General features: G+C 40.3%; 1 protein-coding gene across 2 annotated transcripts in view; it reads right to left on the bottom strand.

Moving 5' to 3' along the window:
* DENND2D (DENN domain containing 2D) overlaps positions 1–14,462 on the bottom strand; it is a 55,809-nt gene that overhangs the window by 34,033 nt on the left and 7,314 nt on the right. Inside the window, exons 2-4 of one of the 2 annotated variants that reach the window (XM_053243369.1) lie at positions 13,684–13,862; positions 6,038–6,150; positions 4,874–4,943 (exon numbers count right to left, since the gene is read on the bottom strand). In XM_053243369.1, the coding sequence (XP_053099344.1) occupies positions 4,874–4,943; positions 6,038–6,150; positions 13,684–13,862 (362 nt within the window). Of the gene's footprint in view, positions 1–4,873; positions 4,944–6,037; positions 6,151–10,996; positions 11,643–13,683; positions 13,863–14,462 lie in introns of those variants that run through there. The other variant, XM_053243370.1, reaches the window with a different exon arrangement.

The raw sequence follows: 14,462 nt of genomic DNA, 5'->3' as shown, positions 1-14,462 counted from the left end.
TCAGATTTCTACCATCCCTGCCTTTACACAGACATTCAGAATGTCTCTATGTATGAGCTCTGAATTGGTGCCTTTGTGTTTTATTGGATGGTCATTCCTGGACTTTCAGGGTTTTTATGCTGCGTTCTTATTGTTTCACTATTGCTTCTATAGACCACTGCTGATTTCATTGTTGTGCTTTATGAGTGATCTATTATTTGCCACCTTGTGAGACTTTTGGCTTAAAGGGTGGGATAGAAATCTTTTCAATAAATAAACTAAATCACTCTGTAGATTAAAATTGCACGGTATACCAGTCCTCCTTCGTGCTGGCTATATATGTGGATAACAAAACATTACACAACATCAAATCTAAGCCACCTCAAGCAACTCTACCACAGTTTGTTATGCAGTCTGCCCCCTGCTCCAATACCCTACAGTAACTAAAGCCATGTCTGGTGTCAGTGAACTTCTTGAATATAATCAGCTCCAATCAACAGGCACAGGAACAGTAGTTACTGGTCAAGCTGTTGAAGTAACAGAACATGTTTTATCCATTTCTGCACTCCATGCTCTGCTCCCTTGACCTCACTGGTTGTTTATTCCAAACTCTTACTTTGTTTCCCCCAACTTCTGCTGTCCCTCCCCCGTCCCCATATCTTCTCTCTCTCTCTCTCCTTACCATCCTGAGGAAAAAAATCTCCACGAGCCCATGTATTTCTAGACAGCCTTCAATCACTTCACTCTCTGCAGTCAGAAATATCAGCTGGATCACTCTGCTAGGGCTTCCTGTCTCCCACTCAACAGAGCCTTATTTTCAACTGGTTCCTTGAATGAATAAACTCAATCATTAATAAATCTGCAAGCCACAAACAACTCAAGTGCAACTGTTCTAACTGTTATCAATGCAATAAAACTCACAGTTTCATTTCTCAGAAACTGCTCGAGTACTTACATCAGATGGCTTGGAACGTAGGCCCAGCTCTCTCCAGGGGTAAAGAGCCTTGGCTGTAATCCAAGGGCTCTTTGTAACACACAACACAAAACTTTGGGCTCTAGTTGATCATTTTTTACTTCTGCAGAACTGAACTTACTGAAGCAAATCCATATTGCTCAGCCGGAAAGACAGCCCTTATCTTGTACTCTTCAGCCTCCTGCCAACTCTGAGCCAATGAGGTTCTCTAAACATTGTTACATATTCCTGTTCTCCTTTCCTATTCTCTTTGGAGGAGCTTATCTGGGCACTCTCCAACACAGAAATCCTACATTTTCAGAGTTTTCTGTGGACACTGGGTGCAAATACCAAAAGTATATATATAGTCACAAATCACAGAATTTTAGAGTTGGAAGGGACTTTGGAGGTCTTCTGGTCCAACTCCCTGTTCACTGCAGGAATATTATATTACATATAATAATTCTATATTATTCCTTTGTGCCTGTTTTTTAATTTGACTCTGCATTGCTTATATTTTTAGCACTCAATTTAGATCTGCCTTTCTCGTCTAAACTGATTTTTTCCCATCTCCAGTGCAGAAATGACAATCAGTTCATATCTTACACTTATTTCTGATAGCAGAGTAAGCTCTTAAACTATGCCCCTATAATGCTTTGGACAGAATCTGGTAATGTTAATAGAATTCCTATAGAGCCCTGCCAATAGCCTAATTCATAACAGTTTTCATTATCTGAAGTGGCTCCATAACCTTTCCCCACTAGTGTATCATCCTTTCTCCCCAAGCTTCAGGACTTTTCATCACACTCACCACCACTAGACTGTACCATTAGCCTCCAGGGGAAAGAGAATCCATTACAGATAAGCCAATAAACTTGTCCATTATATTCTATTTTAGAATTGTAGAGCTCCACTTACTGAATTTGTTATCCTTGTTTTTTTATACTGAATTTAGGGACCTGAACTTAATTTAGTTGTGTGTTTTTTTGCTTTAAATTTTTATTGATTTTAACAATGTCTTGAACATCTTATTACATCTAATTAAACAAAAATTGACTTCCAGCTCACCAATCAGCACGAATCACTAACTATACAATTAACCCTTGCTATAACAATTCAAAACATATATCCTATATCTTACCAAACTCTATTTTAGTCTACTCAACCTGCTAATATTACTAAATTTCAAACCCTGTTGAAAAATCAATATTAGGAAAATTGTTCTTTAGGTACAGTAAGAATGATTTCCAATCTTCTTTAAAACCTTCCAAATTCTGATCTCTTATCAGTACTGTAAGTTTTGCCATCTCCACATATTCCAAAATTTTTATCAGCCAATCTTCTTTTGAGGGCAGTTCATTGTCATTCCATTTCTGTGTATATACTATTCTGGCCGCCGTGGTTGCATACATGAAGAATGTTAAATTGCTTGTGGAAAACAATCCTTGCGTTATTCCCAACAGGAAGGATTCTGGGCTCTTAGGAAATGTCATAAAAAAAAATTTTTTTTAACTCATTATATATGATGTCCCCAAAGGCCTTTGCCTTCCTACAAGACCACCACATATGAAAAAAGTTCCTTCACAATGTCCACATTTCCAACATTTGCTTGAAATATTTTTATACATTATCGCCAATTTTTAGGCGTCAAATACCACCTGTACATCATCTTATAATAATTTTCTTTTAGAGTGTAACATGCAGTGAACTTTAAATTAGTTTTCCATAATTTTCCCCAAGCTGCCATATCTATATTATGACCCGCATCTTGAGCCCATTTTATCATAGTCGTTTTAACCACTTCATCTCCTGTCTCTTCCAAAAGCAACAGCCTATACATCTTAGACACTAATTTTTCATCATTTTCACATAGCTCCTTCTCAAATCTCGACATTTGATCCTCAAATCCAAGTTTGAAATCCTTCTTAAAAACTTCATTTAACTGATGGTACTGAAACCAATTACTAACCAGATTTTGTACTTCAATTAAATTTTTTAACTTACAGCCCTTTTCTTGAAAACACAACAGATCCCTATAGGTAGCCCATTGCAGGTGCATATTTATCTCTTTATGTACTAAAGCTTCAATCGGGGATAACCATAATGGAGTTTTAGGTTCCAGCCATTTTTTATATTTTACCCACACCCTCATTAGACTCCTTCTTACATAGTGATTCAGAAAATCTTTATGTATTTTACTTTTTTCATACCACAGATATGAATGCCATCCGAACCTTCTATCAAATCCTTCCAAATCAAGTATTCTAGGATTTCTTAATGTTATCCATTCTTTTAACCACGTCAAACAGACAGCATCAAAATACAACCTTAAGTCTGGCAGGGTAAGACCACCTCTTTCTTTAGCATCTGTTAAATTTTTAAAGTTAATTCTTGGTCTTTTACCCTGCCAAACAAATGTAGTTATGTCCTTTTGCCATTGCTTAAAACAAGTTAAAGTATTAATTATAGGAATAGTCTGAAAAAGAAACAGCATTTTAGGTAAAACATTCATTTTCACAACTGAAATTCTTCCCATTAAAGATAAGTTCATTCTAGACCATCTTTGCAAGTTGATTTTTACTGTATTCCATATTTTAATAAAATTATTTGAAAACAAAAAAGAGTTATTATTTGTCAACCAGATGCCCAAATATTTGATTTTTTTCTCCACTTTCAGTTCACTTATTTCAAGAAGTCTGTCCTTAGATCTCTGATCCATATTTTTTGTCAACACCTTTGTTTTAATCTTATTTATATAAAACCCAGCTAGTTGGCCAAATTGTTGTATTTTTTCCAAGAGTCTTCCGATCTTCTCTAATGGATTTTCTTTAAAAAAAACCCACTACATCATCCGCAAAGGCTCTTAGTTTGTACTCTTGTTTCCCAATTTTTGGGCCTTGTAATTGAACATCTTCTCTAATATTTCTACAGAGCACTTCCAATACTAATATAAAAAGTAATGGGGAAAGTGGACATCCTTGTCTAGTTCCTTTTTGTATTTTGCAGTTGTCTGATAATTCCCCATTTACAATAATTTTAGCATATTGCGCCGAATAAATTGTCTTAATAGCCCTAATGAAATGATTACCAACTCCCATTGCGTCAAATAATCTCCACATGAACTGCCAGGAGACATTGTCAAAAGCTTTCTCTGCGTCCAGAAAAATCATGGCTATCTGTTTATCATTGTATTAACCAGAATTTAATTTAGTGACATAAATTAAATCATTGGAAAGCAGTCCAAAATAAAATATCATTCATTATATGATCAAGGATGAAAAGGCTAACCTTGGATATTTTACAAGGACCTGGGGATGAGACAGGAGAACCTGTCTGGTTCTAATTGCTTCCAGCTGTGTACTCTGTAAGGCACAATACATGGTCAGTGGTGAAGAGGTGGGGTTGCTGTAAAGACTGTCCCCCTCAACAGATGCCAAGCTTGAGATATACTCAGAATTAGTACATATACTCGGTGTTGGGCAATTGAGACAGAATAGGAATTCAACTAATCTATAGACTGTTGGTCTCCCTATGTAAGCTGACACAGGAAATCTCCAAGGTAGTGTTGTGGGACCACCCTACTCTCCACCCCCACATGCTTGTCGATCTGGTGTACTTCAAACAACATATGAGGATTTAATGGTAACCATGGCACCTATATGCATTAGACCAACACTGAGTCTGGTTTCCAGTAATGAACAAAATGTGGGTGATGGGGGAACCATTATTTACCCCTTTATCATGGATGGAGCAGTGTCTCCGCAAGGATGGAAAGTAAATTTAGTGAGGATGGTCTGCCCCTAAAGCTAATGAATTAAAACTTTAGGGAAGCACTCAGACTCTGCCAACTGTTTTGTTGAAGCACTAGTGGATTCCTAGACACCATGGTCTGAAAAAAACAGATTATCTAATAGCAATGAAGTTTAAAAAAGGAATATTCACCAAAAGTCGCCTGCAGTAGCCAATCTTTCTACTTCCATCAACATTGGTGAGGACAAAAGAAAATGTTTCACTGAAAAGAAGAATAAAAGACATGGAATTTTACCAGTCTGCTAAGCATCCTATGAGAAAAACAGAAGAAATCAAATGTCCAGAAGCACTGAGAAGCAGGAAGAAAATGCTGCTTTGGAATTCTAAACTGTCTCCAGACAAGCACTGGACAACCCTAGCCACACATCAGAGAAATTCCTATATCTGACCCAAATATCTATGAATAAATGACAGGAAAGGAAATCTCAGGTCCAATGCATACACCACTGTCAAAAAAGCATGGTGCCTTTTTTACCCTCTTTCTGAACCTGCAACATGTTTGGGGCAGACAGATACTCTGAACGTAAGCTGTAGTTTTATATACTGTATGGTGTAGTTTTGCAAACAGCTCAGACCTTCCAAATGTAAGTTGAACAGTAATGTGCAATACTGTAATTTGTTCTCACGACAAGTGATTTAGACAACCCCCATTTACCACAAGCACAAAGCCACCACAATAGCATTTATCTGGAGATCTGCAAGTACTTTCGTCAGTAAATACAACTGTGTATAGTAGCTGGCTACATATCAGATGGTGCTCCAGCTTTGTGTGGCAAGCTGAACTGTGAAAAGTAAGCAGGACTATCAACTTTTACATCTGTTGTGTGAAGACATGTTGGGGGGTGGGGTAGGATTTGGCCTCCATGTTTTGTTTTTAATCAAACTATAAATTGCAGGGCCTATAAACACCTGAATTTCATCCTGTGTTTAAGTCACAATGGAGAACTGTAATAGATGGTACAAAACTGAAGGAAACAAATATCACAGACGGTCTTCATATCAGTCTTCACAATGAATGCTTAACTACAGTTGTTTTCAAAATAGCAATACAGCTACTCCCTAAACAGTTACTGGCTAAACCAGGACCAGGATTACAAAGCTTCACCTGCTTGACTGGAGTTAAGATTGAGGAGCTGTTGGTTTTACAGAATTGCAAAAGGGAAGTCTTTGTTCCTTAGGGCACAGCATAAAGGTGTCTTTTTACTCCAGTTTTTGACATTAGGGCATATCCTGGTCCCCTTCAGCACAATAGTAGCTCCTTACTCATCACTAATTACTCAGTTGCAGATCAATTACCTGGTATACTCTGTGAGTGGTGCCCATTCATTGCCATCTGGAAAGCAGAACAAGGGGATGGCCTGAAGCAGCCTCTCTTCCTCTTCACGCTGTCCCCTCATCAAGTTCTCACGCTGAAACAAAGAGTAAGGAGGAAAATACAAGAATTGTTTCCCCACAAATCAATCCAGGTGAGAAGACTGTTTAGCTGTACAAGGCAGTAGTATGAATAGAAACCAAAATAAGGTTACCTCCATGCTGTTTTCACAACAGAAGCCACACACACACACACACACACCACCTTTGGGTCTTATATGATGCATACAGGTACCACTAAGGGATGGCCATCCATGATGACTGTTTCTCTGCCTAGGTGAGAAACAACTAGGAATTTTAAGGATTACTGTGATAATATATATGGAGAGCTTAGATCATTCTGAATTTCTATAGAAAAGATAATAATCATTATTAATAGCGTGTGGCCTATTAATCCTTAAATTAATAGTGTGTGGCCAACCCCCAGACACACACACACAGAGCCCACCAAGCAAGAGTCTCAGCAATGAAACATATGTGCTTATCACCATTCTCAAGATAGACTTATCCAAATCATAAACAAGCTCCAAAAAATAATAAAGGGCCAGTTCGCAGGAACACACAAAGTAGAGAAGGAACGTGCCAAGAGTACTCTCACCGTGATGTCACTAAAGGACATCCCAACATGCTGACAGGGGAACAGCAAATGTCCCTATTCAACCCAACACAGCATCTCTTCTCAGTGCCACATCTCCCTTTTGTGTATTTTAAAGATTGTGTGCCCTTTTGGGATAGCAAACTATTTTCTCTTTTTCCCCCCTATGTAAACCACTTATTTTGTTAATAATAATAATAATAATAATAATAATATACCAATTTATTGATGATGATGATGATTGCCTGACAAGATGGGCAATGATCTGTAAATGGGCCTTCGGAGTGGGTGCTTGCTGGGCAAGGCAACATACAGGGAGGCAGATAATGAAGTGATTTGGGGCCCTTCCTGCAAAAGTGCTGTTCGCTGCTAGTTTGGCCCTAAATGTATCTTGTGCAAGACTGTACCTGGGTTTGGAATTTAAGGACACCTAGAGAGCTATCTGTATAGAAGTGAATCTGGGGTTAGAACAGCACGTTGCACATTAGGAGTAGCTTACAGGTGAAACTCGAAAAATTAGAATATCGTGCAAAAGTTCATTAATTTCAGTAATGCAAATTAAAAGGTGAAACTGATATATGAGATAGACACATTACATGCAAAGCGAGATAAGTCAAGCCTTAATTTGTTATAATTGTGATGATCATGGCGTACAGCTCATGAGAACCCTAAATCCACAATCCCAGAAAATTAGAATATTACATGAAACCAATAAAACAAGGATTGTCAATAGAACAATATCGGACCTCTGAAAAGTATAAGCATGCATATGTATTCAGTACTTGGTTTGGGCCCCTTTTGCAGCAATTACTGCCTCAATGCGGCGTGGCATGGATGCTATCAGCCTGTGGCACTGCTGAGGTGTTATGGAAGACCAGGATGCTTCAATAGCGGCCTTCAGCTCTTCTGCATTGTTTGGTCTCATGTCTCTCATCCTTCTCTTGGCAATGCCCCATAGATTCTCTATGGGGTTCAGGTCAGGCGAGTTTGCTGGCCAATCAAGCACAGTAATCCCATGGTCATTGAACCAGGTTTTGGTACTTTTGGCAGTGTGGGCAGGTGCCAAGTCCTGCTGGAAAATGAAGTCAGCATCCCCATACAGCTCGTCTGCGGAAGGAAGCATGAAGTGCTCCAAAATCTCCTGATAGACCGCTGCGTTGACCCTGGACTTAATGAAGCACAGTGGACCAACACCAGCAGATGACATGGCTCCCCAAATCAACACAGACTGTGGAAACTTCACACTGGACTTCAAGCATCTTGCATTGTGTGCCTCTCCATTCTTCCTCCAGACTCTGGGTCCTTGGTTTCCAAATGAGATGCAAAAGTTGCTCTCATCAGAAAAGAGGACTTTGGACCACTGAGCAACAGACCAGTTCTTTTTTTTCTTGAGCCCAGGTAAGACGCTTCTGACGTTGTTTGTTGTTCAGGAGCGGCTTGACAAGAGGAATACGACATTTGAAGCCCATGTCCAGGATCCGTCTGTGTGTGGTGGCTCTTGATGCACTAACTCCAGCCTCAGTCCATTCCTTGTGAAAGTCCCCAACACTTTTGAATGGCCTTTTCCTGACAATCCTCTCCAGGCTGCGGTCATCCCTGCTGCTTATGCACCTTTTTCTTCCACACTTTTCCCTTCCACATAACTTTCTATTAATGTGCTTTGATACAGCACTTTGGGAACATCCAACTTCTTTTGCAATTACCTTTTGAGGCTTTCCCTCCTTATGGAGAGTGTCAATGATGGTTTTCTGCACAACTGTCAAGTCAGCAGTCTTTCCCATGATTGTGATTCCTAATGAACCAGACTGAGAGACCATTTAAAGGCTCAGGAACCCTTTGCAGGTGTTATGGATTGATTAGCTGATTGGAGTGGGACACCTGGAGCCTAGACTGTTGAACCTTTTCACAATATTCTAATTTTCTGGGATTGTGGATTTGGGGTTCTCATGAGCTGTACGCCATGATCATCACAATTATAACAAATTAAGGCTTGACTTATCTCGCTTTGCATGTAATGCGTCTATCTCATATATCAGTTTCACCTTTTAATTTGCATTACTGAAATTAATGAACTTTTGCACAATATTCTAATTTTTCGAGTTTCACCTATATTTACACCCAAATGGTAATTGGAGCCTCTCCACTGTCTGCAGAAAAGTTGCAAGAGACCTTTCTTTCTCTGTGAAGCAATTCTGTAACTTTCCCCAGCATATAGATTTTGAGCGGTGAAAAAAACTGCAGAATGACAAGTATAATGGTTTCAAAATCAAACTGCTAAAGTGTGAATTGAAGCCAACCCACAAAGGAACCTTGCTGTGTTTTACTTTTAAAACAATGCTGGGGTGCAGGTTTTCACAAGAGCTGTCGCATCTGAAAGGTGCAACAGGCCTGTTTCTAACTTTTCTTTGTAATGTCCAGCCATCCTGCACAGATATTGATTCCAGCACCCCAAGTTCTCTCTCAATCAGACATAATTAATTCGGTGAAACACGAACATTAGGGGTCAGTACAGATGAATACCAGCAGCATGTATGAACAGGATGGAGTCACACTAACAGTGCAATGACATCACTTCTGGACATCCTGTCATGGGGGGTGGGGGACAGTACTTTCAATTGCCCTTCTACACATGCGCCAAAACCAGAGTTTTGGAGTGTGTGTAAAGGGGTATTCAATGCCTCCTTGGCTCCTTCACATGATTAGAGGATACCCCAACAGACTATCAGCTTGTCCTGCAATGACATCAGGGGGCATGCTGTCAGCATGCTCTCAGCGTAACCCCAAACTGATCATGTGGGCTAGCCAGCATTCATCTGAACTGATCCTAGGTCAGGATGTTATGGGATTTGGTTAAAGGTTCTTGCATCTCTCTGGCTGGCAGGAAACTTCATCCAGCTATAATAAGCCAATGATCACCAACTCCAAAGGTAGTAGATATGGAGAGTCAAGAATAAGTAAGCCATCTCTCTAAAGATGGCTTTATCTATAGACGGATACACCAGCTACGTCCGTTTCTTGAGTTAGACAACCTCAAAACAGTGGTACATCTGCTGATAACCTCCAGACTGGATTACTGCAATGTGCTCTATGTGGGGCTGCCCCTGTACATAGTCCAGAAACAACAGTTGGTCCAGAATGTGGCAGCCAGGCTGGTCTCTGGGTCATTTAGGAGAGACCATATTACTCCCGTACTGAAGGAGTTACACTAGCTGCCAATATGTTTCCGGGCAAAATACAAGGTGTTGGTTATAACCTATAAAGTAGGCTTGTGCCCAAAATGTTTTGGATGCCATTATGAAGGCCTTCAAAATGTTTTGGTGCTGGGGGTGGTTTCGGCGCCGAAACGCCGACAGGGGTAGCACTTTAAGGGCGGGGGAGGGTGTACTCACCCCTCCCGCCGCATTTCCCCTGCCGGCGCGCTGTTGATTTTAAGCCCCTCGGGGTGGCAGCGTTCCTCCCTGACGCCCCGTTTCCCCCGTTGGCTGGAAGTGGTGAGCGTGCGCACACGGCAGAAGGGTGCGCGCGCACACACATGCACAACAGGCGCACACATGCTCGCGACTTCCGGCCATTTCCGGCCGACGGGGGAAATGGGGTGGCAGGGAGGAAAGCTTCCGCCCCGAGGGGCTTAAAATCAACAGCGTGCCGGCGGGGGAAATGCGGAGGGTAAATTGTAAATTGTGTTTTAAAAAATTTAAAAGCAAGAAATTTATTTTGTTTTTAATTAATGTTTTACTTTTAATCTTGTTGTAAACCGCCCAGAGACGTAAGTTTTGGGCGGTGTAAAAATATGCTAAACAAACAAACAAACAAACAACATAAAGACTCCTTCAAAAACATATGAATAGGAAATGCTGCAGTTAAGATACATCAGCCCACAGGATGTGGTTTCCACCCCGGGATGGCTTGCCCAGAGGCCTTCTGTCAGCCCTCCTAGGCCCACTCAGGCTCAAACTAGATGCAACATGAAAATTTATGACTTATTTTTATTTATTACATATTTATATATTACCTTTCCAGTTCCACTAAAACATTCAAGAACATAACCTAAATATAAAAATTCAATTATGATAAACAATAAGACACAAAAATCACAAGTACAGATCGATTCTGTGTATAGAGCTCCCAGTATGTTTTTTTAAAAGCATGACAAAGACCTACACAGACACACAGAGTCATGGACCCTGCTCATCTGGACTGGGACTATCAACTGTTCCCCCCGAACCACCTTCCTGCTGAAAACTGCCTCTCCGCTAAACCTGCTAGTTGCCCCAGTTGGACAAACTTACCTCAGTTAGCTGCTAAGTGACCTTGTAGCTGCTCCTATCACTAACTGGGCAGTCTTATTTCAGTCTGAGTTTGACAATTTTGTTGAGTCTAAGGTCTAGTACTCACTAAGGTAAAAAATCAGAGCAGAGCAGAGCTGTTGCTCTGATAGGGATTCACATAGGAAGCTGCCATATACCGAGTTAGACCATTGGTCTATCTAGCTCAGTACTGTCTACACAGACTGGCAGAAGCTTCTCCAAGACTGAAGGCAAGAGTGTCTCTCAGCCCTATCTGGAGATGCCAGGGAGGGAACTTGGAACCGTCTGCATGCAAGCATACAGGGGATCTTTCCAGAGTGGCCCCATCCCCTAAGGGAAATATCTCACAGTGCTCACACATGTAGTCGTCTTTCATCCAAATCAGGGTGGACTCTGCTTAGCAAAGGGGACAATTCATACTTGCTGCCACAAGACCAGCTCTCCTCCAATATTCACATAACTTAAAGTTCCTCCACACACAAAAGAATCCCCATTTATATACACAATTAATATGTCAGGGAAAATACTAGTCTAGAAACCTTCTCCCCGATATCTAGTTTTCTATGTCTGGTATGAAGCGATACAGCCCAGAGACAGGTTTACCACCTTAGTGAGAACTAGGCCTGAGTGAAGGGGGAAAGTGCAGCTATGGTTTCAACACAACTTCAAGGTGTCACACCTCCCACCCCCCACCAACCACTGAATCACAAATTTGATAAGAAGTGTTATGCTGCTGTTGCCCAGCAACCATAACCACACTTTCTCCAACTTGTCACTAGGCCAGTAAAATAGCAGTCTCAAGCACATAGTTACAATAGCAGGCCAAGTAAGAAGGGACACAGGTTGTAAGGATAAATATTTATTACATGTTTATCCTGCCCTTCTTCCAAGGAACTCAGGATTGTATATATGGTTTTCCCCACCATTTTATACTCACAACAGCTCTGTAAGGTAGGTTAGACAGAGAGTGACTGGCCCAAAGTCACTCAGTTAATTTCATGGCTGGGTGGGGACTTGAACCTGGGTCTCTCAAGTCTTAGGCCCATTCACACATTAGGTCCAACATCTGTACAAGTGTATAGTGTATACAGGAACAGATCTATACACATGTACAATCATTCACAGGTTATATTGAACACAGGTACAGAATTATACTTCCTATCTGTACCATGCATTTGAAGGGCCTGTATCCAGGTTCACTTTTAAAACGAACAAAGGTACAGTCATTCACACAAACACATGTATAAGTGTACAGATATCTGTACCCTCAAACAGCATAATGTCTGAACTGGGCTCTAGTTTGACATTCCAACTGGGGTACAGTGCTAGGATGAGGCTCAGAATCAAAACCCTGTTCCAGAATACCCCAGACTCCATGCCTAAGCTTGGTTTAACTCTAAGAAATATCGAGGGGGGGGGTGTTATCCAGCATCTCCAGCTTGATAGATATATGTGGCCTCTGCACAGAAGTCAATATATTACAGTACAGTAGTCAAATGACACCAAGTTCATGAAGACAATATCAACAGAAGGTTTTTGCTTTCAGAGAATGCTCACAGCTATAAAGAATCCTAAAAGTTTCTCGAGAACACACATTTGTTAGTAACAATGGAATTGCACAATACAAACTGTGCAAATCTCCTGTCTGAATGATCAACGATTTTGCTCTCCATCAAGTTTCAAAGATTAGAGCAGGTAAGGGATGTGTAAAAAGTAAAGTGTGGCATCAAGTTGATTTCTATTCCTGGCACCCACAGAGCCCTGTGGTTTTCTTTAGTAGAATACAGGGGGGCGGGGAGTTACCATTGCCTCCTCCCATGCAGTATGAGATAATGCCTTTCAGCATCTTCCTATATTGCTGCTGCCTGATAGAGTACCAGCGGGGATTTGAACCATCAACCCTATGCTTGTTAGTCAAGCATTTCCCTGCTGCACCACTTAAGGATGTGTAAGGGATGTGTAGCCTGCAGTAAAGATACTGGGTTGTCTTGATGAACTGGGTTTGTAGTTTGCAGTGACAGGGATCTCTTTATGTTGGTCTCCTTTCCTTTCTCATACCTGCTTGACACTCTGGGGCAGACATTCCTTCTTTTCCCATCAGCAATATCATTCCTGCTTTCATCATTACCAAGGGAGACCTTTCTGCAATACCACTTCAACAACATACAGAGAAGATGCACCATGAAGTTAATGTCAGGAACACTTCAAAGAGAAAAATGCAGGGGATACTGGTTTTCGTAAGCAGGATTTTCTGCATCTCTAAGGATAAATCAATTCCACTGAAGTTTCAGAGATTACATCTCAACCCAAGGGAAACTTTGTGGAGTGACAAGAATTTAAAGAGCTGTAGGCTCTGTCAGCATATTCTTTAGAGATTTGTCTTTGTTTTTTGTTTTTTTCGTTTTCTGGGGATGGTTGGGCCTAATAGAACAAAATGCAACAGCAAAAGTTTGAAACAACTCAACAGCAAAAGAATGAAAACATTCACACAGACTATCCACTTCAGAAAGAGTTCAAAGTGACTCCAGCCGTTTCAGAGGAGAGCCTGCCAGAGTGATGTCATCCCTGCTCCACATGTATGCATGTTCATTTCTCCAAGGTATAATGCCTGAAAAGAGCTTCCCTTTAATATGCTTCACTTGATCACACAGTCATGCTGGGTTTCTTACCTTTGGAAACTGATAGGTAATCTTGGGCTCATAATCTCCCTTCATGTTCTTTTTAAGTGAGACCACAACTAAATATTCAAAGAATAGCTGTCCTGAAGGGTAAAGGTAGCTGCTTCTATCTCCCGGCTTCATACAAGTTTCAGGTTTACTTTCTGTCGGGAGTACATCCTGGGATTCATCTGTAATGCAAAATTTCAGCCACACAAACATAAATTAGACCTTGCAGCAGGATTTGAGGGATATATAACACAAATCTCTAATGACATGTAAATTACATATCTCTGATATGTAGTCAGTCTTCAGTTGGGTCAGGCCAATCCCAATGTTTTTTTTAACCACATGGTCTGATTTTATTTTATTTACAAATCAGGAAAACTTCGCTCATTCTCCACCTTCCAATTACATTAGTATCTGGAAAGATTGTTAATTGAGGCTGTCAAGTACTTAAGTAGAAATTAGAGCTCATGTGATTGTAGAAAGGAATATAATTGTTTGTGATGCTTGTGATTCTGTTATAAATAACAGTATGTTTTGTGTTATGTTTATCCAATAGAAATATATATATAACTGAATGAAAACAAATATTTCATATTCAGGAAATACAAAGTTTATGCGCTGGATATGTTTTGGATTCATACTATCCAGGACTTATCTAAATTCACCATATTTAAGACAGAAATATTTATTTATTTTATTTATATACCACTCTTCCAAAAACGGCTCAGGATATTTTACATTGAAATATATCCCAAAATTAAAATTTTAATAAATTCATAAAT

Source organism: Hemicordylus capensis, chromosome 4 (assembly GCF_027244095.1).
Source record: "Hemicordylus capensis ecotype Gifberg chromosome 4, rHemCap1.1.pri, whole genome shotgun sequence".
In the NCBI taxonomy this organism is placed as follows: domain Eukaryota; kingdom Metazoa; phylum Chordata; class Lepidosauria; order Squamata; family Cordylidae; genus Hemicordylus; species Hemicordylus capensis.
This window is presented reverse-complemented; position numbering and strand designations above follow the sequence as displayed.